The sequence below is a fragment of the Trachypithecus francoisi genome, unplaced genomic scaffold, assembly GCF_009764315.1.
Source record: "Trachypithecus francoisi isolate TF-2019V2 unplaced genomic scaffold, Tfra_2.0 Lachesis_group15, whole genome shotgun sequence".
Taxonomy (NCBI): domain Eukaryota; kingdom Metazoa; phylum Chordata; class Mammalia; order Primates; family Cercopithecidae; genus Trachypithecus; species Trachypithecus francoisi.
Genome location: NW_022681460.1, coordinates 2954948 through 2981754, shown reverse-complemented (window position 1 = coordinate 2981754; position 26807 = coordinate 2954948). Strand labels below are relative to the sequence as shown.

Below are 26807 nucleotides of genomic sequence, written 5' to 3'. Positions count from 1 at the left end.
GTTCATGTGATTAAAACTGACCTGGGATAGGCCAGGCACAGTGGCTCACACCTGCAATCCCAGCACTTTGCGAGGCCGATGTAGGCAGATTACCTGAGGTTAGGAGTTTGAGACTAGCCTGGCCAACATGGTGAAACTCCCTCTCTACTGAAAATACAAAATCAACTGGAAATGGGTATGGTGGCATGCGTCTGTAATCCCAGCTACTGGGGAGGCTGAGGCAGGTGAATCACTGAACCCAGGAGACAGAGGTTGCAGTGAGTGGAGATCGAGCCATTGCACTCCAGCCTGGGCAAAAAGAGCAAAACTCCGTCAAAGAAAAAAACAAAACAAAAAAAACCTGGCCTGGGGCAGGTGACTGTTTTGTAAGCGAGGTTTGTCTGGTCTTGGGTGCAAGCTGCAGGCTCAGTTTAAGTCTTCTCCTAGTGCCTCTCATCCTCCTTAGACGTGTTTTTCTCAGGAGCCCAAGGTCCGAATCAAGCACGCAATTCATTCAGAGCTTCCGATTACATCATGGCCACCCACACTCCATTGGTCAAGGCCAGTCACATGACCAAACCCAACGTCTATAGGGCAGGGAAGTGGGGGGAAGGGGTAGTGGGAGGGGGGAATAGGGAGCTGAGGAGAAGGAGGAGCGGGGCCAGGGGAAGGGGGAGCGGAGGGCGGAATATCTGCTGATACTCAGCTCAACATAGGTCTGGTACAGCAGCTCCTCACTGGCTGGAAGGTTGAACTTTGGAACACAGGGCGAACTAACTACAAAATAAAATACAAATCCTGCAGGAGGCACGATTCCATGAAATAAACAAAAATAACGTGAGACAGCTATTCCACTCTCACCCACAGAAACAAGGCTAGGAAGGTCATCTTCAGTTGGCCGTGGAGGAGGAAAGCAACACAGACAATGGCAAACCACAAATTCCCAGAAGATTATCTGAATATCAGAGAAAGGCCTTTGGGAAGGCTGATGCAGACGTTCACAGAAGCTACCTAGGGTGAAAGGCAGGATCATGTCACGTAAAATTCGACGGGGAAAATGACACCAAACCCCCAGTGACCATCTGATTCCTTTCTCATGTCTTTTAAGTATTAGTCAGAAGTGAAAACTTAATTTTGCTACATATGTGAGAAAATACATTTGTGTGCCTATCTTCTGATTTTCACCTTTCAAGATAATGTCCCAAACCAAACTGGTAATCACTAATGTTTTTGCATTTCTGTACTCACTTTAAGCAAATTCAACGTAGGTGAGTAGCCAGGACCTTCAGAATATAGGTACAGAGTGCAGGCTCTGCGACCGGGAGACTTTGGTTCCAAACCCCATGGGTCTTTGATCACTGTGTGACATCTGGTGTTATTGAACCTCTCTGGCTGTGTTCTCACCTCCTCATTGAAAGGATTAGATGGGGTGATATATTTAAAAGAGAACTCCTAGCATGAAGTAGCACTCAGTAAATGCTTGGTGTTACTGTTAAGATTACTAGACCATTCTACCTTGGCACTTAAACTTTCCTATATTCTCTTTATTATTTTAGGGCATCTAATTGTAATAAAGTTTACACAACTGAACTAAGCAAATGTCCTGAACCAAAGCTGCCTACACGTTTTGCACAATACCTTCACCCAGCTTTCTGGAACTTTTTTATGGAAAAATATTTTTCTGGAACTTCTTCATGGAACTTTTGCTTTCCATAAGCAAAAGAGGATAAAAACACAGGAGAAATATGTTATTAATGCAAAAACTTAGCATGCACTGACAGAATGTAATTAACTGTCCTCCGAAGTTCCACACAGCTGGGTGTAAAACACACGTGTTTTGCGATGCTGTGGAAAGCAGAAAGTGCTGTGACAGACAGAAGGGGGTGCTGGAACTCAGGCGCGCCCACACGTGGAAGAGGGCGTCCCCCAGCCCTCCCTGCACTCCCTCCATCCCCCGTCACCTCCATGTGTGCTCAGGACAGGAGCAGCTGTGGGCAAACAGATGTGAACAAAAAAAACAGAGGGAAAGGAAGAAATGGAGGTGGGAGGGGGCCCGCTGCTTCTTATACCTTGCTACTGCAAAGACTTCGGGGTCTATTCTGAATTTTTCAGCATTTGAAGTCAAATAAACCAGTCAAAATGCAAAAGCGAATTATGTGAACAGGTGACTGTAGACACTTCTCAGGGAGAAAAATATGTGTGTGAGTCCTGCCAGCCTTCGCAGCCAGTGGGTCACTGAGAAGCTATGTGGGTGAGGCAGAGGAACCCACACAGGCAGTGAGACAGCTGAGCCCTGGGCAGGAGAGGGATCCCAGGCGGAGAGGGATCCCAGGTGGAGAGGGCAGCCTTGACAGAGCCTTGGAGACATAGCAGAGCAGGGGTGTGAGTGTGAGAGGGAGCGTGTGGTGTGTGCCTGTGTGTGAATATGTGTATGTGGTGTGTGTGTATGTGTGAGTGTAGGTGATGTGTTTGTGAATGTATGTGTTGTGTGTGTTGTGTGTGCCCTTGTGTATGTGAACTGTGTGTGTATGTGTGTGCTTGGTGTGTGCACCTGTGTGAATGTGTGTGGTGCATGTGTGTATGTGAGTGTGTGCAGTGTGTGTGTGGTATATGTCTGTATGTATGTGTGTGAGTGTATGTGGTGTGTGTACATGTGCATGTGTATGGAGTATGTATGAGTGCATGTGTGGTGTGTGTGGTATGAGTGTGTGTATGGTGTGTGTGAGTGCATGTGGTGCATGTGTGTGCGCATGTGTATGGAGTATGTATGAGTGCGTGTGTGATGTGTGTGTGGTATGAGTGTGTGTGGTGTATGTGTGTGTGGTAAGAATGTGTGGTGTGTGAGTGTATTTGGTGTGTAGGTGTGTGTGTGCGTGTGTGTGGAGTATGTATGAGTTCGTGTGTGATGTGTGTGTGGTATGAGTGTGTGTGTGGTGTATGTGTGTGTGGTATGAGTGTGTGTGTGGTGTGTGAGTGTATGTCGTGTGTGTGTGTTCTGTGTATGGAGTATGTATGAGTGCATGTATGGTGTGGGTGATATGAGTGTGTGTGTGGTGTGTGTGAGTGCATGTGGTGTGTGTGTGTATGTGTATGGAGTATGTATGCGTGCGTGTGTGCTGTGTGTGTGGTATGAGTGTGTGGTGTGTGTGTATGGAGTATGTATGCGTGCATGTGTGATGTGTGTGTGGTATGAGTGTGTGTGTGGTGTGTGAGTGTGGTGTGTGTGTGTGTGGTGTGTGTGTGATGTGTATGAGTGTATGTGGGGTATGAGTGTGTGTGTGTCTCTTGACCTGCAAGTAGCCCAGCGTTGCCTACATGTATGTTGCAAGATGGAAAAGGGCAGAAATGAAGTGGAGAAGGAAAAGGGAAAGTTGCAGGGGCTGTCCTGGAGGTCAGCGCTGACATGCAGGGAGAGGGATCAACCCTCTCCGAATTAGATGACAAGGGGCACTCGCCCTGGAAACGCACACGTATGTGCACATTCACACAGAGGTGCATCCAGCATAACACAAACGGGAGTATTCACATACCCCAAGCAAGCAAGTAGCTCCCTCATTTTCGCCAGGCAGAGGGGCTGCGGGGAAGACAGCGCACCAAGCTGTCCCCAAGGTGGGATGCAGAAGGGGACTCACAAGGGGAAATTGAGAGGAGGATCCCAGGATGGCCAAGAGTGCCTCACCGCCATGACCACTACCATGAAAACGGAATGCACACGCCCCTCTCCTCACCACAGACCCCCCCATGACTTCAGACAATAGAAAGTGAGTTCACGGCAAACGCCCACGACTTAAGTTGAAGTTCAGAGGAAGCAGGCCTAAGCGGAATGGAAGGGGAAGAATCCACACCATATCAGAACCACCAGGAGGGCTGGACAGGGCTGATAAGAAATCACAGGGCCACAGGGAAAAGGAAGAAGGCGGCACGGGGCTCTAAACCACAGCCCAGCCTGGGAGCAGCTAACCCACGGCCAGGCGGAAACCCCCACCAGCGCTTCCCCGGCTAAGAGGCTGTGATTGCCAGGGGAGGCCAGGGGAGGGCAGGTGAGGCGGGGCTTCGGTGGTGTTGCAGGAAGGGTTGGAGAGGCCCCGTAGGGAAACAGACCTGGGTAGAGCCCTCAGAACGCAGCTGTCAAGGAAACATTCCTGCCGACAGGGGCGATGGTGTTGGCAACAGCCTTGAGACCCGAACGGGCTGTGGTTCCACAGAGTGGGGAGGCCGTGATGATACTGGCCGGACGGTGGCTCTGAGTATGGTGCATCTGTGAGACATCGTGGGGATCTATGGCATATGTAGGACAAAGGCTGGCCATTCCTCCTCACCCTGCCACTTTGACTTCAGATAGGGCATGTCATCTCCTGTCTCCCCCTCGCATCTCTGGACTCCCATTCTTTACTTTCTCTCCGGCCCGTGTTCCTCTGCCTGGTGTTAAATGTCAGAACTCCTAATGGCCTGATCCCAAGCTTTCCTCTCTCCTCATCCCATGCTGCTCAGAAATCTCACAGTGACTCCAGTCAGCTTTTAAATGAAAGTGACTTCCAAACTCCTAACTCCGGCTCCAGCCTGTTTGGTAAGCTCAGGGTGTGTTCGTCTAACTTTGATGTACAACCCAAAGTCAACATACCCGAGATGGAAGTGCTAACCTTCACGCCCCCCAACAGGTAGTCTTCCCAGGCCCCCGTACGGGCACCTGGTGCCTGCAACCATGCAGCTCTGCAAGCCAGACTGCGATAGCATTTTGGACAACTCCTGCAGCCTTGCACCCAGCCCGGCTCCAGTGTCTGTGTGTTGCCTCCCAGGTGTCTCTGGAATTTGACCATCTCTCTCCATCTCCACAGCCACCAGGCTTGTCCAAGCTCCTATGCCCATCGGTCTTCCTGGAGGTTCCTGCACCCTCCCAACTGCTCCCTCCATGTCACCCTGCTCCCCATGGAGCACCTGGTGTGCTGCAGCCTGAGGGAGTTAGAAGCCCGCTGCTCCCGCCCCACACCACTGTCCCACTTCCTCTAACACCCAATTGCCCTACACACTCGGGATGGGTTGGTCCCCATAGACCAATGTGTGGGGCCCATGGACATTTTTTCAAGGTGGGCAGTCATCCAAAGAGTAACCTGTAAGATTATTTAAACTAAACTCTGAGATTAACATAACAAAACAAAAACAAACAAAACAACTCTCAAGAAAGCAGACTCTTTTCCACTGGCCAAGAACAGCAAAGCACACAGCCCAGACAGTGATCTCAGACAGGAGTACCGTGGACAGGACTCCAAGAGGCAGAGCCCAGAATTAGAGACACAAACCAGGCCACATTGTTTACAGCCTGGGACAGGCCCTCTCCTGAGGTTTGTTTAGCTATGTGATCTGTTAATCCACCCACCTTGTTTTCCTAAGCCACGTTGACTCAGGTTTTCTGTAAAATAAACCAAAAGAATCATATTACAGTTAACATGCTGCTGATCACAGCCTTACCCTCTTGGCAAAATGTGTCACTAGCTTCCCATGACCCATGGTTCTTAGGATAAAAACTAAAACTCCTTAATATGGCCATCAAGGCCCTGACGGATCTGGGCCGATTTACCTTCCCAGCCAAATGGCAAAGCTCTCTGTGCCTACTCTTGCCTCCAGTAACATTGAGCTTGCCTCTGGGCCTTCATACAGTCCTCCCCCAACACGTTCTTTGCTCTGGATGCTGCTCCTCACCGCTTCATCCCCTACCTCCTCCCAGTCATTCACCTTTTCCTCCAGAGAGGTGATCCACATGAGATTCCTGTCCCTTGCTTTCATAGAATCGTGCTCCTTTCCTTCAAAACAATTTTCATCATTTATAATTAAATAATGGTTAGTGTGATTATCTGATTGTCTGCCTCCTGCACTAGACAGCAAAGTAAGCAATGATCATAGATATCTGTTTCTGCTCATAACTGCATCCCCAGCACCTGACATAAATGGTGAGTGCTGGAAAATGCCTAGTGGGTGGTTGGGTGGGTGGATGGATGGATGGATGAATGGATGGCTGGATGGATAGATTGATGGATGAACAGATGGACACATGGAAGGATGGATGGATGGATGGATGAATGGATGGTTGGATGGATGGAATAGATAGATAGATTGATGGGTGAACACATGGACAGGTGGATGGATGGATGGATGATGGATAGATTGATGGGTGGACAGATAGACGCGTGGATGGATGGATGAATGGATGGAGAGATGGACAGGTAGATGGATGGAGGGATAGATGGATGGATTCATGGGTCGACAGATGGACAGGTAGATGGATGAATGGATGGATGAATGGATGGATGGATGGACGGACGGATGGATGGATGGATGGATGGATGGAATGGATGAATATATTGGTGGGTGGACAGATGGATAGGTAGATGAATGGATGGGTGGTGGATGGATGGATGGGATGGATGGATAGAAGGGGTTGAAGGATAGATTGATGGGTGGACAGATAGACAGGTAGATGGATGGATGGATGATGGATAGATCGATGGGTGGACAGATCGACGTGTGGATGGATGAATGGATGGATGGATGGGTAGCTTGATGGGTGGACAGATGGACACATGAATGGATGGATGGATGAATGATAGATTGATGGGTAGACAGACAGGTAGATGGATGGATGGACGGATGGATGGATGGATGGATGATGGATAGATCGATGGGTGGACAGATCAACGTGTGGATGGATGAATGGATGGATGGATGGGTAGATTGATGGGTAGACAGACGGACACATGAATGGATGGACAGATGGATGGATGATAGATTGATGGGTGGACAGATGGACAGGTGGATGGATGGATGGATGGATAAATTTTCAAAGAACTTTGGTGGGAGGAGTCAGAGACAAGAGCAATGAGAAGTTTCCGGCTTGAATTACCAGGTAGAGATGGTATCTGAGCTAGACGGAGGAGAAAGCTGGGTAAGGAGGTGTTATTTGCATGTTACTATTTAAAGGGAGGGGACACCCAGTGAAATGAAAATTTGGAGACACGTTTCCCTCAATCACTGAGAGAAGCACTATTCTATCACCCTCATCACGTAACAATATACTCAAATAATTTTACCCAGCCACAGTCTTTGCTCCACAGACTCCACAGACACACCTGAATCCAGATATTCCCAGGTCCACCTTTGTCCCTGAGCTCTACCTGGCTCCTGTCACTGTGCTCGCTTTCTGCACCCCCCACCAACTTCACAGCCCTTTGAGCTGCCTGCCATTAATAACTCTGCACACAGAGCAATCCCTCTAAAACTTCATTAGACCCAAACAAGAAATGCTTATAATTTTACTTAATAAAGATAAATGTGAAAATCTAGCATGTACACAAATTAATGACTAAAAAGAATGCTTTTGCTCAAGACTGAAAAGAACACATTGCAGTCTTGATCTTCTTAAAGATGAGTGCAATCATACAGAACCATGTATGTTGCAAAGTTAAAGTGTAATGTGAACATAGAATACCAAGATCTAAGTAAAGTCAGTGTTATTTTCAATGTAACCTAATTAAGTTAATTTTAATTCCCCTTGGCAATATCTTCATGGTATATTATTTCTGATTATTCAAAAACAGGTGATTACAAACACAGATTATTTTAAATATTCCATACAATGGGAAAAGTTTATTTTATGTTAATTGTTTAATTTTGAATTATGATTGAAGCTTTTTCTCATGACATTTTCATCTTGGTAATGGTTGTTTTTAAATTATGGAAAGATTATGTGACACGCCATTATTTTTAAATATAGTTTATACTGATGTTTGCTAGATGTAGACACAGAATTTATATTGGAAAATAGAGAGAGAAAGCAATGCCTCCAAATAATTCAATTATCTATAATTTCATGTCATCAATATAGTTATACCAGGATCTCTAATACTGTCTCCTCAATCTGGCTTAGTAGGTTCCCCCTTAGATATCATACATTTAAACTAAAAATAAATAAATAAATAAATAAACAAAAAACTCCTAGTAACTGAAAATGTGTACAGAAAGGCATTTGGCAACTCCACTTATGGTTGGAGCATAAAAATTAGAAATGTCTAATTAAAATTATTAATTAATTAATTAATTAAAATAAACAAAAAACCATGCTGCTCCATTCATCCACAGAGGGAGAATTGAGACTGCGCCCAGCGGGGAGTGGAGGTGGAATTTTAGACTCACAGGATTACAGCTCCCAGGGCCACCTGTGGAGGCTCATTCTTCCTTCTTCCTTAATACTCAGGTTCCATAGCATAGCTGGACACATGGCATCCTGGAAAAGCAGACAGCTTGCTGACGTGGTTTGGGTCTGCATCCCTGCCCAAATCTCATGTTAAATTGTAATCCCCAGTGTTGGAGGTGAGGCCTGGTGGGAGGTAGTTAGATCATGGGGGTGGATTTCCCCCTTGGTACTACTGAGTAGCGATAGTGAGTTCCTATGAGATTTGGTTGTTTAAAAGTGTGTAGCACCTCCACGTTCCTCTCTTCCTCCTGCTTCTGCCATGTGAGGTGCCAGCTCCCACTTCACCTTCTGCCATGATTGAAAGCTCTCTGAGGTCTCCCCAGAAGCAGAAGCCACCATGCTTCCTGTACAGTCTGCAGAATGGTGAGCCCATTAAACCTGTTTTCTTTATGAACTGCCCAGGCTCAGGTATTTCTTTACCGCAATGTGAGAATGGCCTGACACACTTACCCACCTTCCCTGCAGCTAAGGACTGTGGACTGAACTGGGTCCTCCTAAATTCCAAAGCTCAAGCCCTACTCGCAGTGGGATGGTGTTTGGAGGTAGGCCTCTGGGGGGGGAACTAGGTTTAGATGAGGTCATGCAGGTGGGTGCCCATGATGTGATTAAGGTCCTTATCAAAGAGGAAGAGTCCGGAGCTTGTCTCTCTCTCTCTCCACCTCCCTGAGGAAAGGCCATGTGAGGACACAGCGGGAAGGCTGCCATTTGCGATCACGGGCAGGAGAAACGGACCACCTGATTCTCACCAGACCATGCCGACATCTGGATCTTGGGCTTCCAGGCTCCAGAACTGTGAGAAATAAATTCACCTTGTTGAAGTCACCTGTCTGCAGTACTTCATCGTGGCAGCTTGAATTGACTAAGACACTGAGTATGGTCAGAGGTGTGTGAAGGTGTGGTTAACAATTACAGTAGCCCCCCACCACGGATTCAATTTCCAGGGTTCCTATTAATGGAGGCCCCAAAATATTAAATGGAAAATTCCAGAAGTCAGCAATCCCCACGTTTTAAATTGCACACTGTTCTGAGTAGTGTGATGAGGACTCTCACTGTCCCTCATCTCCTTCCCCAGAGATGAGTCCTCCCTTTGTCCAGCGGATCCACACTGTGGACATTCCCTGCCCGTGAGTCACTTTGTAGTCACCTTGGTTATCAGACCAACTGTCAAAGTCTCCCAGTTCAAGTCTCCCATTGTTCAGGTCACTCCTGGTTCACTCAGTAGTGGCTGCAAGGGACTGGCCATTTGGTTCTGCCAAGAAGAAGCCATAAAGTGAAAAGGTGTCAGTTCTCAATAAGCAAAGGAAAGAATCATATGCTGAGGCTACTAAGATCTACAGTAGGAATGAATCTCCTCTCAGTGAAGCTATAAAAGAAAAGAAATTTGTGTTGGTTTTGCTGTTGCATCTCAAAATGCAAAAGTTACAGCAGCAGTGCATGGTGAGTGCTCAGTTAAGTTAAAAAAGGCATTGACTTTGTGGGTGGAAGACATGCATGGAAGTGTGTTCTGATAGACAGCAAGTGGGTCTGGGAGTATGGCTGTGTCAGGAGGCCACGGGGGGTCTTGGAACGCACGCCCCGAGGATACAGGGGGACCACTGTGCAGGGGTGTCCTCAAGAGTGGCTCACAGGGCTTACCTCCCTTCTTCTGGCTGCAGTGCCAGAGTGCAGGCCCCAGCTTGGGCTGCCATTTCAGACTGAGAGCTGAAAGCCATTGAGGTTGACCCAGCAGTGAGACAAAGGAGCCCGTACCCTGAAGCTGATATGCAGTCCCAAGCTGCTGCCCTGTGGTTGTATTTAAGACAGTGGGGTGCGTGTGTGAGTGTGTGTGCGTGTGTGTGCAATGGCCACTTGCAGCCAAACTCAATCCTGATTGATACACCACCTGAGGACTGGGGCCGGGCTCCTTGCTCCTCTCCTTGGCCCTGTGTTCAATCACCGCTCTAGAGCTGGTCTGTGAAGGGGCTCAGTGCCCTGGGAGAACATGTCCTCTTCTTGCTCCTGCATGATGAGGTTGACAGGATGGCAGAGCAGCTTGGCAATCAAGCTGAAGTGTAGATACACACACACACACTCATACACACACACACATATACACAAACATACATATGCACACACACTTATATATTCATTTATACATACACACACATGCACACACATACACATATACACACACATACACACGCACATATATATATTCATTTATATATACACATACATATACACACATGTTCATACATATGGACACACATAAATGTTCATTTATATACACTAACATATACACACACATATACGTACACATGTACATACATATGCACACACATGTTCATTTATATATACACAAATACACACATATACATACACACATATACATACATACACACTTATTAATTTATGTATATACACACACACATATATACACACATATACATACATACACACATTCCTTTATATACACACACATAAACATACACACATACATATACACACATTACATACATATGTGTACACATATATTCATATATATACACATACATACACATACACACACATATACATATACATACATATGCACACACATATATATTCATGTATATACACACATATGTTCATTTATATATACACAAACATATGTACTCATTTATATATACACACATACACTTATATACATATACACACCCACATACACACACATACATATATACACACATATATATTCATTTATATATACACACATACACTTACATACATATACACACCCACATACACACACATACATATATACACACACATATATTCATTTATATATACACACATACACTTATATAAATATACACACCCACATACACACACATACATATATACACACACATATATTCATTTATATATACATGCACACATATATACCTTTATGTACACACATGCCCATACACACACATATACACACATATATTTATATATAACCTTGTAAAATAATACATAAGTAATATACATAAAATAATGCTTATATTGATATTTCTATTTCTCATTCCATTAATTCAATGGAAACTTTGTTCATCTGATAACAGAAAGCAAGGTGACAAATACCTATGCATTCCAAATGAACCAGATTTCAAAACTGACTGATTCTATAATAACAAAAAGTCAAAAGGTGAACTGTGGCTACCTGAGACCTGCCCAGTTAGAACTGGTGAAGGTGGGTAATTGTGGGTCCAGACAGGGATTTTACAAAGAAAGAGAAGCCAGCGGCTTAAAATAACTGCATGTGGGCTCCAGGCATATTCTAAACTTGTGAAACAGCATGCTAGTCAGATGAATTTGGGTTGTGTGGAAAAAGAAATATTTAAATTCCTCTCTCTTCTCCGAGTGCTGTGGAATTCTTTTTAATAGAGAAAGATTAAAGAGAATGCCGAGGGGTTGGTTCCAATATGAATATTTATTAAATAAGCTGAACAATTCATACCGGGTCAAAGGGGCCCCCGATGGGTCCATTCTCTTTCTAAATCGTAAGAAGGCCCTTTCAGTTAAAAATTGTGAAGAGTTAAACTAGAAAGGGAACCATAAGGTCAATCTTTTTCTGATGTCTTAAATCCATCCAACTTCCTGAAATGTGCACTTGACCCAACATGCTCCTCATCTCCTGGACATCGGTGATGTCATCTCCAAGATCAAAGAAGTCCAGAAAATTCCAAAATCAATTTCTAATGGGGCCACCCGAAATAGACCAGGGCATTCTGTAACAGCGCTGGTCCCGGCCTGGCCACCCACCCCAGGATGTGCAGGATCCTGCTTGCACCAGCTCCTAAGAGCCAATTAGTAACTTCCGGGGAATTTTGCAAACTGGTTAGTCACAGCCATGGTGAGAAAATGCAGAATGAAGGACTGTTCCCACCCCTGCAACTACACAAGAAGCTAAAGTGGGCCAATCACAGTTGGTAGTGCTGAAACTGACAGCTTTCATTGAATCAATAAAATGTGTATGAGGTGATATGAGGAACCATTTAGGAGATCGTATCAGCTTAATAATGAATGTATGGAGAAAAGCGAACAGGTTGAAAGCAGCCCGGTTACCACACCATGGGAGGATTGCACCCAGAGACTGTCTGCAGATGTGAAAGCTGGGCAAAAACCACCAAAATGTCCTGGGGGCAGGTGCTGGCTGCTCGGAGTGTCCAGTGAGTGTCATAGGTGGCTTTCTATTTGGAAGTTGCACAACTTGCCTCCTTTCTATCAGATTTATAACACGTATTCTCATAGGTACTTTTTTTTTTTTTCTGGAGAGCCAGTTGTTAAACATTTACCAGCACTGCTCCAGCGCCCAACCCTCCCTCCCACCTCCTCCCACACACTCTCCTCCTAATCTAAAAATGCATTTTCTAGTGTCAGCCGGGGACTAATCCCATCCAAGTTCCCAGCATCTTGGGGAGAGGGGGCCCTTGTCTTGCTTTGGAAGTCCTTCAGAGCCAGAAACTTTTCACTTTTCATGGCGTGCCTGGAGGCTGGGAGGGTCACCAGCTGCCTAGAAACAAGGCTAAAGTTTTGGAAAAGAGCCTTATTCCTGCGATTGTTGATCCAGAGATTTCCAGTGTTTCTTTAATGGGCGTTCTCCGGCCTCAGCAGCCTCGCAAGCCCTCGCTCACACCAACCCGGCTCCTGGCTTCAGGCACTTTTGAAACTGCCTTTTGGACTCGTCCTCAGGGCTGGTGTGTGAGCTGCAGAAGCAACCCCGTCATATTTCAGAATTTTCACCAAAAGTGTTATTAACCCAGCATGATTTTTTATTTCATTTACCTGAAAAGCTCCAGACGATGGTGGCCTGTGTGTGCAGGGAAAATACAACTTCAGAGCTGAAAAGCAGAGGCAGTGGAAGGCAGTGGCATGAAGGGTGAGAAGGGACATTTTGCAACTTCAGAGCTGAAAAGCAGACGCTGTGGAGGGCAGTGGCCTGAAGGGTGAGAAGGGACATTTTACAACGTCAGAGCTGAAAAGCAGACGCTGTGGAGGGCAGGGGCCTGAAGGAAGAGGAGAGACACCTTCATCTGTGGGACGCATCGTTCAGGCCACAGAGCCGACATGCGGCAAATCTGGACCTTCCCCGCAGTCACGATCGCTGGAGCAAGCGCGAGGCCTGCAGTTGGCGACTGACGGGCCGCGCAGTCGGGACCCTGGAATTCTTCAACGTGTTTCATGGCGCTGCTTCTCAACCTGAGATTCGAGGCTCCAGAGGCCCCACTGGCCACGCCGCTTCCGGGACCCCTCAGGCCTCCCAGCCCGGACCTGGGGAGGCAGCTGCGGGAGGCTGCGTTTGCTGTTGCGCTCTCTGGAGCTGGAGAGCCCCAGCGCGACTCCTGCACCCACTGTCAGGACCCTGATGCCTCCCGGCTTGGAGAAAAGGGCCCACTCCTCGCCGCGCTCGCTTCCCGTCGCCTGGCGCGGGGCCTCGCGGGGCCGAGACCCTGATCCCCAGGAGGAGCCACACCCGGCAGAGCCCCTCCTCTGCCGAGCCCATCTCAGGGGGCTGGTGAGGATGCGTGAAGGGGGAACCGAGGCACCAGGAGGGCCTCCCAGGCACTGGCTGGGCACTTTCCCATTCTTGTTTAGTCCTCAGGCCGCCCGCCAGCGAGGCGCACCCCAGGCCATCCCCTGATGAGCGTCAGAGGTGCCCAGGGAGATGCCCCCGCCCGTGTTACCTGAGCTGTCACTGCTCGCTGCCCCGTGAGCCCGCCTGGGTTCTGGGTGGCACCGGCGGCAGTGGCTCTGCCCTTGGGAACCTGGGGACGGTGCCGGCTGCTGGAGCGCGGGCCTCTGTGGCTGCCACTCCTCCAGCAGCCTTCAACCTGCAGCCTCTCCCAGGGAGGAAGGGACGTGCCTGAGGCTCTGCGGGGCCACCGTGGGGGCCGTGGACTGTGCACAGTGGCTCACAGGAGTCCCCTGAGGAAGACGTGCGACTCCACAGGACAGACAGACCAGCCCCTGTCCTTTGCCTGAGAGAAGGAGACGCAGGGCGGGCATAGGATGCAGAGGAGCTGAGCTCAGAGCCACGACTGTGTTATTGGCGATGGTGTGTTGTGTGATGATGGAGATGGGGTGTGTGTGTGTTCATGCAGACGGTGTGTGCTGTGTGTGTGCTCATGCATAGCATGTGTTGTGCGTGTCTGTGTGTGTGTGTTGATGGAGGTGGTGTATGTGTGTTGTTGGAGATGGTGTGTGTGTGTTGTTGGAGATGGTGTGTGTGTGGGGATGGAGATGGTGGTGTATGTGTGTGTTCATGGAAATGGTGTGTCCAGAGGCTAAGCAAGTGCCAGAGCCACCCCAGGCCACACCTTCCACTGCAGGCGGCCCCACACCCAGAAGGGTCCTGGCCAGCCATCCCCGGAAAGGTCCTGCAAAGCCCACTCCTGACCCCTCATCCCACACACACGAGAGCACACAGACGCCACCTCCATCAACACACACACAGACACACACAGAACACACACCACCTCCATGAACACACACACCCCATATCCATGAACACACACACAACACACCATCTCCATCAACACACACAACACACCATCTCCATCAACACACACACACACAACACACCCCACCTCCATCACCACACACACACTATCTCCATCAACACACACACACACCCTCTCCATCAACACACACACGCCATCTCCATCAACACACACACAGACACACACACAATACACACCACCTCCATGAACACACACATGTACCGTCTCCATCAACACACACACACAACACACCATCTCCATCAACACACACAACACACACCACCTCCATCACCACACACACACCACCTCCATCACCACACACACACCATCTCCATCACCACACAACACACCATCTCCATCAACACACAGACACACACACAACACACCATCTCCATCACCACACACAACATGCCATCTCCATCAACACACACACGCAACACACACCACCTCCATCACCACACACACACCATCTCCATCAACACACAACACACCCTCTCCATCAACACACACACAGAAACACACACAACACACACCACCTCCATCACCACACAACACACCCTCTCCATCAACACACACACACAGATACACACACAACACACAACACCTCCATCACCACTCAACACACCACTTCCATCAACACACACAACACACCATCTCCATCAATACACACAACACACCATCTCCATCAACACACACACACACAACACACCCCACCTCCGTCACCACACACAAACCATCTCCATCAATACACACACACACCATCTCCATCAACACACACACACCATCTCCATCAACACACACACAGACACACACAACACACACCATCTTCAATAACACACACAGACACACACCACCTCCATCACCACACATACCACCATCTCCATCAACACACACATACACCATCTCCATCACCACACACACACACCAACTCCATCAACACACACACAGACACACACAACACACACCATCTTCATGAACACACACACACACATCATCTCCATCACCACACAACACACCATCTTCAATAACACACACAGACACACACCACCTCCATCACCACACACGCCACCATCTCCTTCAACACACATATACACCATCTCCATCACCACACAGCACACCATCTCCAATAACACACACAGACACACACACATAACACACACCACCTCCATCGACACACACACAATACACACCACCTCCATCACCACACACACCACCATCTCCATCAACACACACACCATCTCCATCACCACACAACACACTATCTCCAGTAGCACACACACGTAGATACACACACACACAACACCATGACCAGCTAATTTTTGCATTTTTAGTAGAGACAGGGTTTTCCCATGTTGACCAAGCTGGTCTCAAACTCCTGACCTCAGGTGATCCACCTGCCTTGGCCTCCCAAAGTGCTGGAATTACAGGCATAAGCCACCATGCCTGGCCTACTTAGCAAGTCCTTGACACATAGTAGGCACTTTATAAATACTGTGACTTTCAAGTCTCAATTCAATTTCATTAACTGCTTCTAATAGGATTTTCTTTTAAAACCACAGACTTGTTTTTCCTCCTCACCTCAAAGGTTGCCTTTACTGAATTATTATAAATTCTCATTAGAGCATTCAATGGCCAGATAACTGATTTGAAAATATTGCATGCATGTTATAGATATTCAGCTGGCACAGGTGGTATGTTTCCCTAAAACTTGATTCTGAGTCTGCATTTCATTTGCACCTATTTTCGGGGATGGCACTTTAAAAGTCTCCTTTCCCCTTCTGGGCTGGGTTATTCCGAGTCTCCGTTACCTTCAGACTGAGGTGGAGTAGTTTGTCAGCCTTCACGTACTGGAGGTAGTTTACACCTTGCAACTCTTTCTCTGTCTTGGGATTGTCACAGTGACTCACCTTCATGCTCCTGCAAATGGAGGTACGTGTCTCTAGGAGATGGTGAGGTCCAGACAGCAGGAATCCTGCAGGGCTTCCTCTCTACCTTCTCCCCTTTCTCTTCGGGAGAGGGGCCCTGAATTGATTCTCAAGCCCAGTCTGGATGGTAAAAAATGTCCATTCAGGTAAGTGCTGCCTACATGCACACTTGACCTCTGCTGTGGCTTAAATTCTGCTTTCCAAAGCTCACACTGAAATTTAAAGGCCATTCAACAGTATTAAGAGGCTTTACCCTCATGGAAGGGTTAATGCTGTTATCGCTGGAAAGAACTACTAATAAAAGAATACATTCAGCTCCCACTTTTTCTCAGCCTCGTGGGCTCTCTTGCTTTTCTACTTTCCACCACAGGCTGATGCAACAAGAAGGCCCTCACCAGATGACTGATCCAAGGCTAGCACCATAGCACCATACCCTTGGACTTCCCAGGCTCCAGAACCATGAGCCAAATACATTCTTATATATCAATGACCCAGTCTGTGCTGTTCTATAACTGCAGCACAAAATGGACCAAGCCAGACTCTTCAGTGCTTTCTTATTGACCTGTGTACTCTAAGACACTGGTTCCTTTAGATGAGTGTGCTTTGAGAGTGTCCCTCACCGGCAGGGTGACCTCACAACGTCAGCGATGCTTTTGCTGCTGCCCGTTTTGGTGCCCCCATCATAGTGGAGCCCGGGGGAGAAGTAGAGGCTCTGGAGCCACTCTGGATTCTGCCTCAGGCTGGTGACTGGTTAATTTCTGTGAACTTTAACCTCCTCATTGGTCAGGTTCCCTGGGAGTAATACGAGGGGAAAAGGATGCCAATTTCCATGGATCGCCATTTTCCAAGGTGCCGTGCTCAAACTTCACCAACTGTTGCTTCTCCCAAGGCCTTGAGGGAAGTGACGGTCATTCCTCCAAGTGAGAAAACCTCAGGGAAGCCTCATCTGTCCTCCTAACCGGGAACAACTAAAAACTCCTGGTGCGAGAGATTTGTTTTCATGGCACTGATACCGTAAATGGGATACTTCCCCATTCCCCTTTCTGTGCAGGTGCTGAGAAATGTTAGCAGAACCAACCCAGCGGCCAGCGCATGCCGTGTGTGAACATCCCTCCGATGTGCACGTTTCTACTCACGGTGGGCCTCTAGGTTGTCCCTGCTAGATTTTTCTGCTTCATCTCACTCTAAGCTTTTTCTTCCTTGTTGCATTTTATAAATAAACTCCTGCTTCTCCTTTCTGTACGTCAGACAGATTTAAACAAAGAAAGAAAAGAAACACACAGGTGATGAAGCAAGTCGTGCTCAACCAGGCTATGTGGCAGGGCTCGGGCCTGGGTTGCACCCACATTCAAGCCAAGAGTGTCCGATCCTGCTGCTGCGCCATCTCCCTCTGTCGAGTTGAAGACCGTTTACAACACCTGAGGAGGCCAGAGGCTTTTCCTCACTTGGGGCACTCACTTCTCAGGGCCACGTCTCAGCAGCCTCCTCAATAGCAGACCCCATGGGATGCACTTATCTCATGGCCTTGTACCCACTATTCTTCCGTCTGAAAGTCCTGGGTGTGGAGTGACTGGTTGGCAGCTGGTGAGTGGGGTTTCCAAGTGGGTGACCCTGCTCTCCAGAAGCCAGGAACACTGCGTCCACACTGACCAGCCTGTGGAGAGGGCTCAGCCTAACCCTAGAACACATTTGTAACTGAACGCACTGTTTTCACTTTGTATGGAATAGTTAAAATATTCTATTAAAGTTGTGAAATGTGAACAAACAGAAAAAACCTGGTGAGGTTATGAAGGGCTCAACTGCACCAAAATCCTGGCCTTGAAACCAAAATCCTGGCACTGACTCTCTTAGCAATGTCATGGGGGCCCTGCAGAGCTGAGAAGCCAAGTCCCAGACGAAGATAAAAGGCTGCGCCTTGATGGCCTGTGTGTGGCAGACGGGGAGGCTCCTCCCAGTCACGCCTGAACCTTCGGTCTGAACTGGAGCTCCACGAAGTGACGCTGCCCTGGACTGTGGCGAACATCCGCCTCCCTCCTGTGGCCGGTGCACCCTCCAGCATGTCCTCTGCTGGAAACGCACGTTATCTCTAGAGCTGGCAGGCGCAGGACGCTGAGGGCTGAGTGTCTCCAGGAGCACGTCAGATGTGAGAATAAAAAGACAGTCAGAGATTGCCCTAGCCCTGCCTGGCGTGGAAAATGTGGAGCGAAATACATCAGTGACTCCTGCCAGGCCCATGGGAGAGTCATGCCAGGCGTTTGCCATGTTTGGTAACAACCAAGGAAGAGCGGCTGTGACAAAGTCAACACTTCTCCCTCGGGTCCAGGCCCATCTCTTTCTGGAGTCAGTGACTAACGTTTCAGGGAGCACTGAGGTTGCCAGCTGATCTCCCCTTTACATGGGGCCATCCCCTTTTTGAATGAGCTTAAAGCCAGGTACTTCACACACTGCTATGATGTACAACCTGTTGCCATCGGACCCCTTTCCAGTTTTGGGAGAGGACAGTCCATGCGCCCGGATTCTAGAACCATGCCTACCACAACATTACAGGGAAGACGTCTCTAGGAATGTAGCCCTGCCTTTCAGACAGGGATAATGTGGCCCACAGGTACCACCAGGCTCTTGTGAATACAATCATGAGGTCATAGTGTGCCCAAACAGACGTGGCTCAAACAGGAACCTGGGAAATGGCCACTGACATGGAGTCAGGAGCAACTTGCTCTCAGGGTGCAGATTGACTCTAGAGTCTGTGTGAAGAAGAGAAGCCCAGATAGAAACTGCGGAACAGGCCCAGGGAAGGTGACCACATGAGCAGCGCGGAGAATCCAGGACGGTGGCCAGAGGCAGGAGCAGAGCTGGGGAGTAGGCTTCAAACTCACGCTTCCAGCACCTCTGTGTGTGTGCACGTGTTATGCACATGTGTGCGCATGCATATGTGTGTACTTGTGAGCACATGTGTTTGCATATTCACATATGTGTATGCACATGTGTGTATTGCATGCTTGTGTGCACAAATGTCTTCCTGTGTTTACATGTATGCACATGTGCATACTTCTGTGTGCATGTAGACATGTGTGTGTATGTGTGCATGTCTGTGCACATGTGTGTGTGTTTCTGAGAGAAGATCAGGCCAACTCAGACTGCCTGAGTGAGCACTGTAGAGAAAGGCAGGGAAAAGAGCCTTTACTAGCATTCTTGTTTGTCCAAAATAAGGGAAGCGGTTAGATTCTGAAGGGCATGCTGCTGTAATTCTCACTACCACTGTCTAATTCATGCAAACACTTGCCTGCTGCTGCTTCAGGAAAAGGCCTTTATTATCCCCAGGCCCCTCCTCCCCCGCACCCTCTGACCTGCATGCAGAGCCCTCGGGAGCCCACGTTTCCTGCCTGTGTTTGTGGGAAGTGACGCCGCGATGGCCTCTGCGTGGGAGCCTGGTGAGGGGTTCCTCAACCTGGCCCTCCATAGTCTCTTCAATCACTTCTTCAGAGAATGAATAGCCTCCCACACAAACATGAGTGATTGGGAACCTTGGGAACTGTGGAAGTTTCAGCTTAAATTCTTCTCTGAAGTTTATCCAAAGCCCAGCTGACACCGAGCATGAGGATTTGAGGAGAAAAGGACTTATGTGTTTCACTTGAATCTTGCAAGCTTAGTTTCCTTCAAAATGTACAACACATAGGTTGGATTCCTCCTCCACTGCTGATCCCCGTCCCCCAAGCCACCATGGTTCAGATCCTGGAATTTAAAGGGGTGCGCGTGCACACACACACGGATATGCAAACATGTGTGTGCTCACAATTACACACATACACATGCACACACATACATAACACGTGCACACACACAGAGGTGCTGGAAGCGTGAGCTTGAAGCCTGCTCCCCAGCTCTGCTTCTGCCTCTGGCCACCGTCCTCGTCCTGGATTCCCTGCTCTGCTCACCTGGTCACCAACCCCTGGGCCTGTAATTTAAAGAATTTCTCATTGGCTGTGTGACATTGGGCAACTGACTTAACCTCTCTGTGCCTCAGCTGTAAAATGGACATAGTAATAATACTGCCCTCCCTCTTGAGGCTGTGGTGAGAATAAAACAAGTAGATGCATTTGAAGTACAAGTGGCACCCACCGTGTGTCGCTTGTGTACATGCATGTCATTCTCCCCGTATGACCACTGGGAATGTTCAGGCCCACCCCAATCTCCAGGAGGAGGACTTGGGCCGAAGCTGAGTTGGTCACCCGTGGCCAATGATGTAATCAATCACAGCTCTGTAATGAAGGCTCCATAAAAACCCAAGAAGACTGGGATAGAGGAGCCTCAGGGTAGCTGGCCCTGTGGAGGGTGGCGCCCGCGGAGGGCAGGGAAGCTTCAGCCCCTCCCCCAGCCCTCACCTACACACTGCTTCATTGGCTCGTTCATCTGTGCCCTTTGCAATAAAGGGGTAAACATAAGGCAAGCATTTTCCCGAGTTCTGTGAGCCGAGCTAGCGAATCAACCAAACCCAAGGAGAGGGTCTTAGGAACCCTGATGTACATAGAGCCAGCCGGTCAGAAAGACAGAGGCTTGCGATTGGCACCTGAAGTGGGGGCCTTCTCGTGGGACTGAGCCCTCAACCTGTGGGTCTGGCACTCGTTCCAGGTGGACAGTGTCAGGATTGGTTGAACTACAGGACTCGGGGCCCCTTCTGACACTGCCCCTTCTCGGAGGTGGGGATGCACTTGTCTGGGTGAGTACCTGCTGGGGATCTGACACTGGAAGACCTTCCAGGCAGCAGGAGGCTCAGGACCTCCCCCAGAAGCCCCTTCCCCCCCGACACTGGAAATACACGGTTTCATTTCCACGAACCTGTGAGTTTGTGCACACTGTGCACTAAGACGCAACACGGGGTCAGGAGAGACTGTGGGGAAAATAAGCAAAACATGGCCAGACCCAGTTTCTTACCAATTTTCAAGTGGATTTCGGGTATCAAACTATCATCCTGTTTGATTTTTTTGTGCAGCAGGATATTAACCAGCATTAGAGGGAGGGAGATTCTGGGACAGGCTGCAGCACGGATGAGCCTTCAGGCTGCTGAGTGACACGAGCCAGTCACTGAGAACAAATCCTGCCCAATTCCACTTAGGTGGGGTCCAAAGAGTTGACAGGTTCATGGAGACAGGAAGGAGCAGGCGGGTGCCAGGGGCTGCGGGAGGGGAGGGAGGGTTTGCTGAGGGCAGAGTTTCCGTTTGGGAAGATGAAGAAGCTCTGTGGGTGGAAGGTGGTGACGATGAACACACATAATGCCTCCAAAGTGTACAATTAAAAACGGTGACAAGGGCCCCAGTGTTACATGATGCACATTTTACTGCAATGAAAATCACACCTCATTGGGCCAGCCCTATCCACTCAGAGAGGAGGAAGCTGTTCTTCCCCAAAGCGCACATTTTCAGGACGGCCTTTTTAGACATGCTGCGTTGCATGAGGACTGTGGAGAGTGTGAGAAGGGGAGGCCAGCCAGGCAGGGCCCGCAGAGAGCAGGGGTCAAACCATGGACATCTTTAGGGCATTTGTCCCTCCTGGTCCTTGGGAACAGCCCCAATTGACCCCCCTGACGTGGGTCTGTGGCATAGGGGGGGCCCTGGAGCACCAGGGTTGGGTGGGCACTGGGGTGGGCAGAGCGCTGTGAGCCGGGACTCACAGTGGCTCCTCTTCTTCCTGCCAATGCACACATCCAGCTCGGTCTCTGCGAGCCCAGCCATGGAGGACTCCACACAGGTACAGACCCATGACTTTCACTCCGGGTCTGCTGTGAGTCGCTCGAGTTCACCAGCCAGCACCCTGTCTTTAGACAGCGGGTGTGTAAGTCAGCCAGGTTCTGTGTCACTGAAGGCTTCCTTCCTTGATGTGTCCCAACATAGCCTCTCAAGCTGTGGGGCGAGGCCTCCAGTCCTGCCTCTTGTGTCTGGGGAGCACGTCGGCTTCCAGGGCAGCAAACTCGCGGTGCTTCCTCTAAATGCTTAGACTATGGTGCAAAAGATCCAGGAAATGCCGTTGGCATTCGGTTCCCCTCACTGTGCCCTCCTGACCCTTTCCGTGAACCTTTTGTTCTGACAGGGAGGACAGCCGGTGGCCTGGGTCTCACGCTCCGCCTCTTGAGTGCCCCGTGGGCCTCTGCAGGCTCCTCTGCGGGCCACATGTGTGTGGTTTGAGCAGAATGGGAGACTTCACAGGCTTCTGCTGGGAGCTCACTTGTTTATTTTGGATGAATTGTTTGTCTCTGCTGCTGACAATGCAGCCTGAACCCTGTTTTGTTATTTCGCCATCCACGAGTTCTGTCAAAGACCAGTGGCCTTCTGCCCTCATCCGCTGACCGCCTGACTTCACTAAGCAGCATTCGATGACATTTTTCTGTCACTGAATTTTTAGGTCAAGCCCATTCTATCACTGCAGAATAGATAACTGGACGGCAGAGTGACAGCCTTTGGGGGAGGGCAGTCGTCTCTGGATCAGACACATTTTTTTTTCCCCAGGCATGCAGCCTTTGCCATTTCAGAGCCAGGGCTTTTCCCAAAGACGACATTTCCATCAGCTGCACCTTGTTCAGATCCCACCCCCTTAGGCCCTCCCTTACTTTAACAGGTGCAGAAGGGGAAGGAATGTCTGTGCTTTTCCAGGTTGCTTCCTTTCTATAATGTGACTCACCTGTTCTGCAATATTTTTTAAGCATTTACAGGCTATGCAGAATTGTGGAGGATGAAAGTTTGACAGAGACGTGGGGCTGACCTGAGGGAGTCATGGGCAGCAAGGCCAGGGAGGGGGCAGATACAAGAATAACTGTGGTGTGGGGGCTGAATAGTACATGCTGCAGCCTCCCGGGGGTGCAGCCAGTGGGGGATGAACAGACCCGTGGCCCTCCACACAGATGTCAGCACACTCCCAGGTGCATTTCCAAACACAAAGGTTGGTGTGTCTGCCCGGAGCCCTGAGCAACTGGAGCCCACAGTGCCCTGCCCTGCCCCCAGCCCACCCCATCCAGGGCCCTCACCGACTGCCTACAGCCACTGAAGGGTAGAAGGGGCCTGAACTTGGTCGGAGAAGAGGAAGTTGCTGTTCCCCAAAGCACACATTTTCAGGGCCGCATTTTTAGAGGGGCTGCACTGCATGAGAACTGTGGAGAGTGTGAGGAGGGGAGGCCAGCCAGGCAGGGGCCACAGAGAGCAGGGGTCAACCCATGGATATCTTTAGGGTCTCTGCCCATTTTGGTCCTTGAGAACAGCCCCAGTTGCTCCCCTTGAAGCGCATCTATGGCATTGGGGCCTCCCGGAGCACCAGGGTTGGGGCAGGCAGTGGGGTCGGCAGAGCGCCCTGAGCTGGAACAGGAGGCGTCTCCTCTCCTTCCAGCCAATGCACTGGGCTGGACTCCCAGGTTTATAGAAAAGTGGGGCAGACACTGGAGAACTGCTTTGTCTTGAGATAGAGTACTCATCCCACCAGGCATAGCATCCCTCCTTGCCCCTGGTAGTGCAAGGACCAGGCCGTACCCGTGGCAGTGTGGAAGCTGAGTCCATGCAGCATCCGGTGGCGAGTGCTGTGCCCACTGGGAGGCTCGCCGAAAGCCATCCAGGAGGTCTGGGCTCCTCTGAGGCTGACTCGAGGGGGCTACCCAAACAGAAAATCCCAGGTCTTGCTATTTCAATCTCAGACCAACCCACCTGTGAGCACTGCCCTTTCACGTGGACGTGGGGAATGAGGAGGAGACAGGGCAAGCTCAGGACCAAAGGAAGAAGACGCTGACCTTGAAGCCTTCTCCAGGGAGGGACACAAAGTCACGGCCTCAGCTGGCAGAAGGTGCTTGATAAACCACAGGCTCCTGCCCCCAGTGCTCTGGCCCTGGGGACGCTCAGACATGAGAGAATCCAGACACATCCCTGAGAGCCACATCACACACCTCGTGCCCCTGTTCTCCCATAAGAAGAGCCCCTCCTGGCAGACAAAAACCTCTCATGTGTGACTCAACCACGCCATAACAGAGGCTCAGGTGAAGAAGTTTAACTAAGACGCCAGTGGGGTAGAGTCCTGGGGCAACCTAGCAGCATCTGGCTCGGCCTTCTCCTGGCTGTCCCTGCCCCTCTGCCCCCAACTGAGACAGAGGGAGGCTGGGACCCCCCGCCCTAGCCATTTGGTGCAATCTTATCAGGAATGTATGTGCCCTGTTTTTCCTCAGACACTCCACAGGAATGTGTCAAAAGGCACATCAACGTGGCGTCCCCAGGGCTGGTGACACAGCCCCTCTAGAAACCCGGCTCCTGTGGCAGCTGGTGACGCCGTCTGCCCTGGGCCTCCATCCTGAGCAATGTCACAGCGTCAACTCACTGTCCTTCCCTAGAGGGACCTCCCCCACACGAAGCCCTGCTCCAAAGCACGGGTGGTCTCAGCCTGCATCCCTCCGGGAGAATGAGGCCTCTCCTTCTCCGTCCTGGGCTCCTGCAGCCAGAGGGGTGATCCAGTGGCAGGAGAAGCCAGGAGTGATGCCAAGACACATTCAGGTGGCCGGTTATCACCCGGGAGACAGGAGGCATCCACACAGAGATGAGTGGACGCAGAGCCAGGCCCCCCAGGATCCTCACGCCATCTCTTCTTCCTGTGGTCAGTGGGGACATGACCCAGGGACAGGCCCTTCCCTAGGAAGGCTAAGCACGAAGTCCTGCCCTTCTTGGGATAGAGGCCAGCAGCACTGGTGTTCATGATGTCAGCCAAGGATGGAAGGTCCAAATCGCTCATTGCCCAGACTTGTGAAAACTAAATGGCTGCCCTTTTCCTTTGAACCTCTTTTCTGAAAGCACACATGAATCTTCAGTTTTCCACAGAGACCTGGAAGGAGCTGAAAACCCAGGTTTAGTACAAGGAGAGCATTAGACAGAGATCTTACTAAACATTTAAGGAGGCTAAGAGTACAGCAGGCATTCTGTCTAAAAATCACAGGCTGCAAAAGGAATCAGTGACCCTTGGCCCCAGTGACCCAATCAACGCTGAATCTCAGAGTTGTGTTGAGAGAGTTACAGACTGATGGTTTTGCCAGGACAGGCTGCATCAGAACGCAGAACACCTATGTGACCGACCCAATTCACTCCGATTCTTTTGAATTAAATAATGACAAAATCCAAGTTGCTGTTCAAATCAGTAGGAAACCCAGCTGCTAAGGTTTATGGCGATTGGGCCTGCTTGGAAGTCCCAGTCCATGTCAGCATAACCCCATGGATACAGGGCAGGCTGGCCAGATTAAATAAAAGCTTTCCATTCCACTTCTATTCTGCAGTCTCATGCAGCCAACCCTCTTCCTTGTTTAGTGTGGAAATGTTAGGTGCTCAGGCCTGAGGCACTATAGTCACACTACCATCTACAGTCATACTACCATCTTCAGTCACACTACCATCTACAGTCACACCACCATCTTCAGTCACACTACCATCTACAGTCACACCACCATCTTCAGTCACACTACCATCTACAGTCACACCACCATCTTCAGTCACACTACCATCTACAGTTACACTACCATCTTCAGTCACACTATCATCTACAGCCACACTACCATCTACAGCCACACTACCATCTACAGCCACACTACCATCTTCAGTCACACTACTATCTACAGCCACACTACCATCTACAGCCACACTACCATCTATAGTCACACTACCATCTACAGTCACCTACCATCTACAGTCACACTACCATCTACAGCTGCACTGCTATCTACAGTCACACTGCCATTTATAGTTGCACTGCTGTCTACAGCCACACTGTCATTTACACCCACGCTGCCACCTACAGTCACACTACTATCCACTCCACAGTTGCACTGCCATCTACAGCCACAGCCATCTACAGTTGCACTGCCATCTACAGCCACACTGTCATTTACACCCACACTGCCACCTACAGTCACACTACCATCTACTCTACAACTGCATTGCCATCTACAATCACACTGCCATCTACAGCTGCACTGCCATCTTCAGTCAGACTGCCATCTACAGTCGCACTGCCATCTACAGCCACACTACCACCTACAGCCATGCTGCCATCTATAGCCACACTACCACCTACAGTTGCACTATCATTTACAGCCACACTGCCATCTACAGTGGTGCTAACATCTACGTTCATGCTGCCATCTGCAGT

The 26807-nt window shown here is 49.5% G+C and overlaps 1 protein-coding gene across 1 annotated transcript; it reads right to left on the bottom strand.

Annotated features, from left to right (window-relative positions):
* Positions 1-23751: 23751 nt before the first annotated feature.
* On the bottom strand, positions 23752-24242 carry LOC117098104 (putative uncharacterized protein FLJ45177). The gene is given in 2 exon segments (XM_033236569.1): positions 23752-24107; positions 24110-24242. Coding segments are annotated over 2 exon segments (489 nt in total).
* Between the last annotated feature and the right edge of the window lie 2565 nt (positions 24243-26807).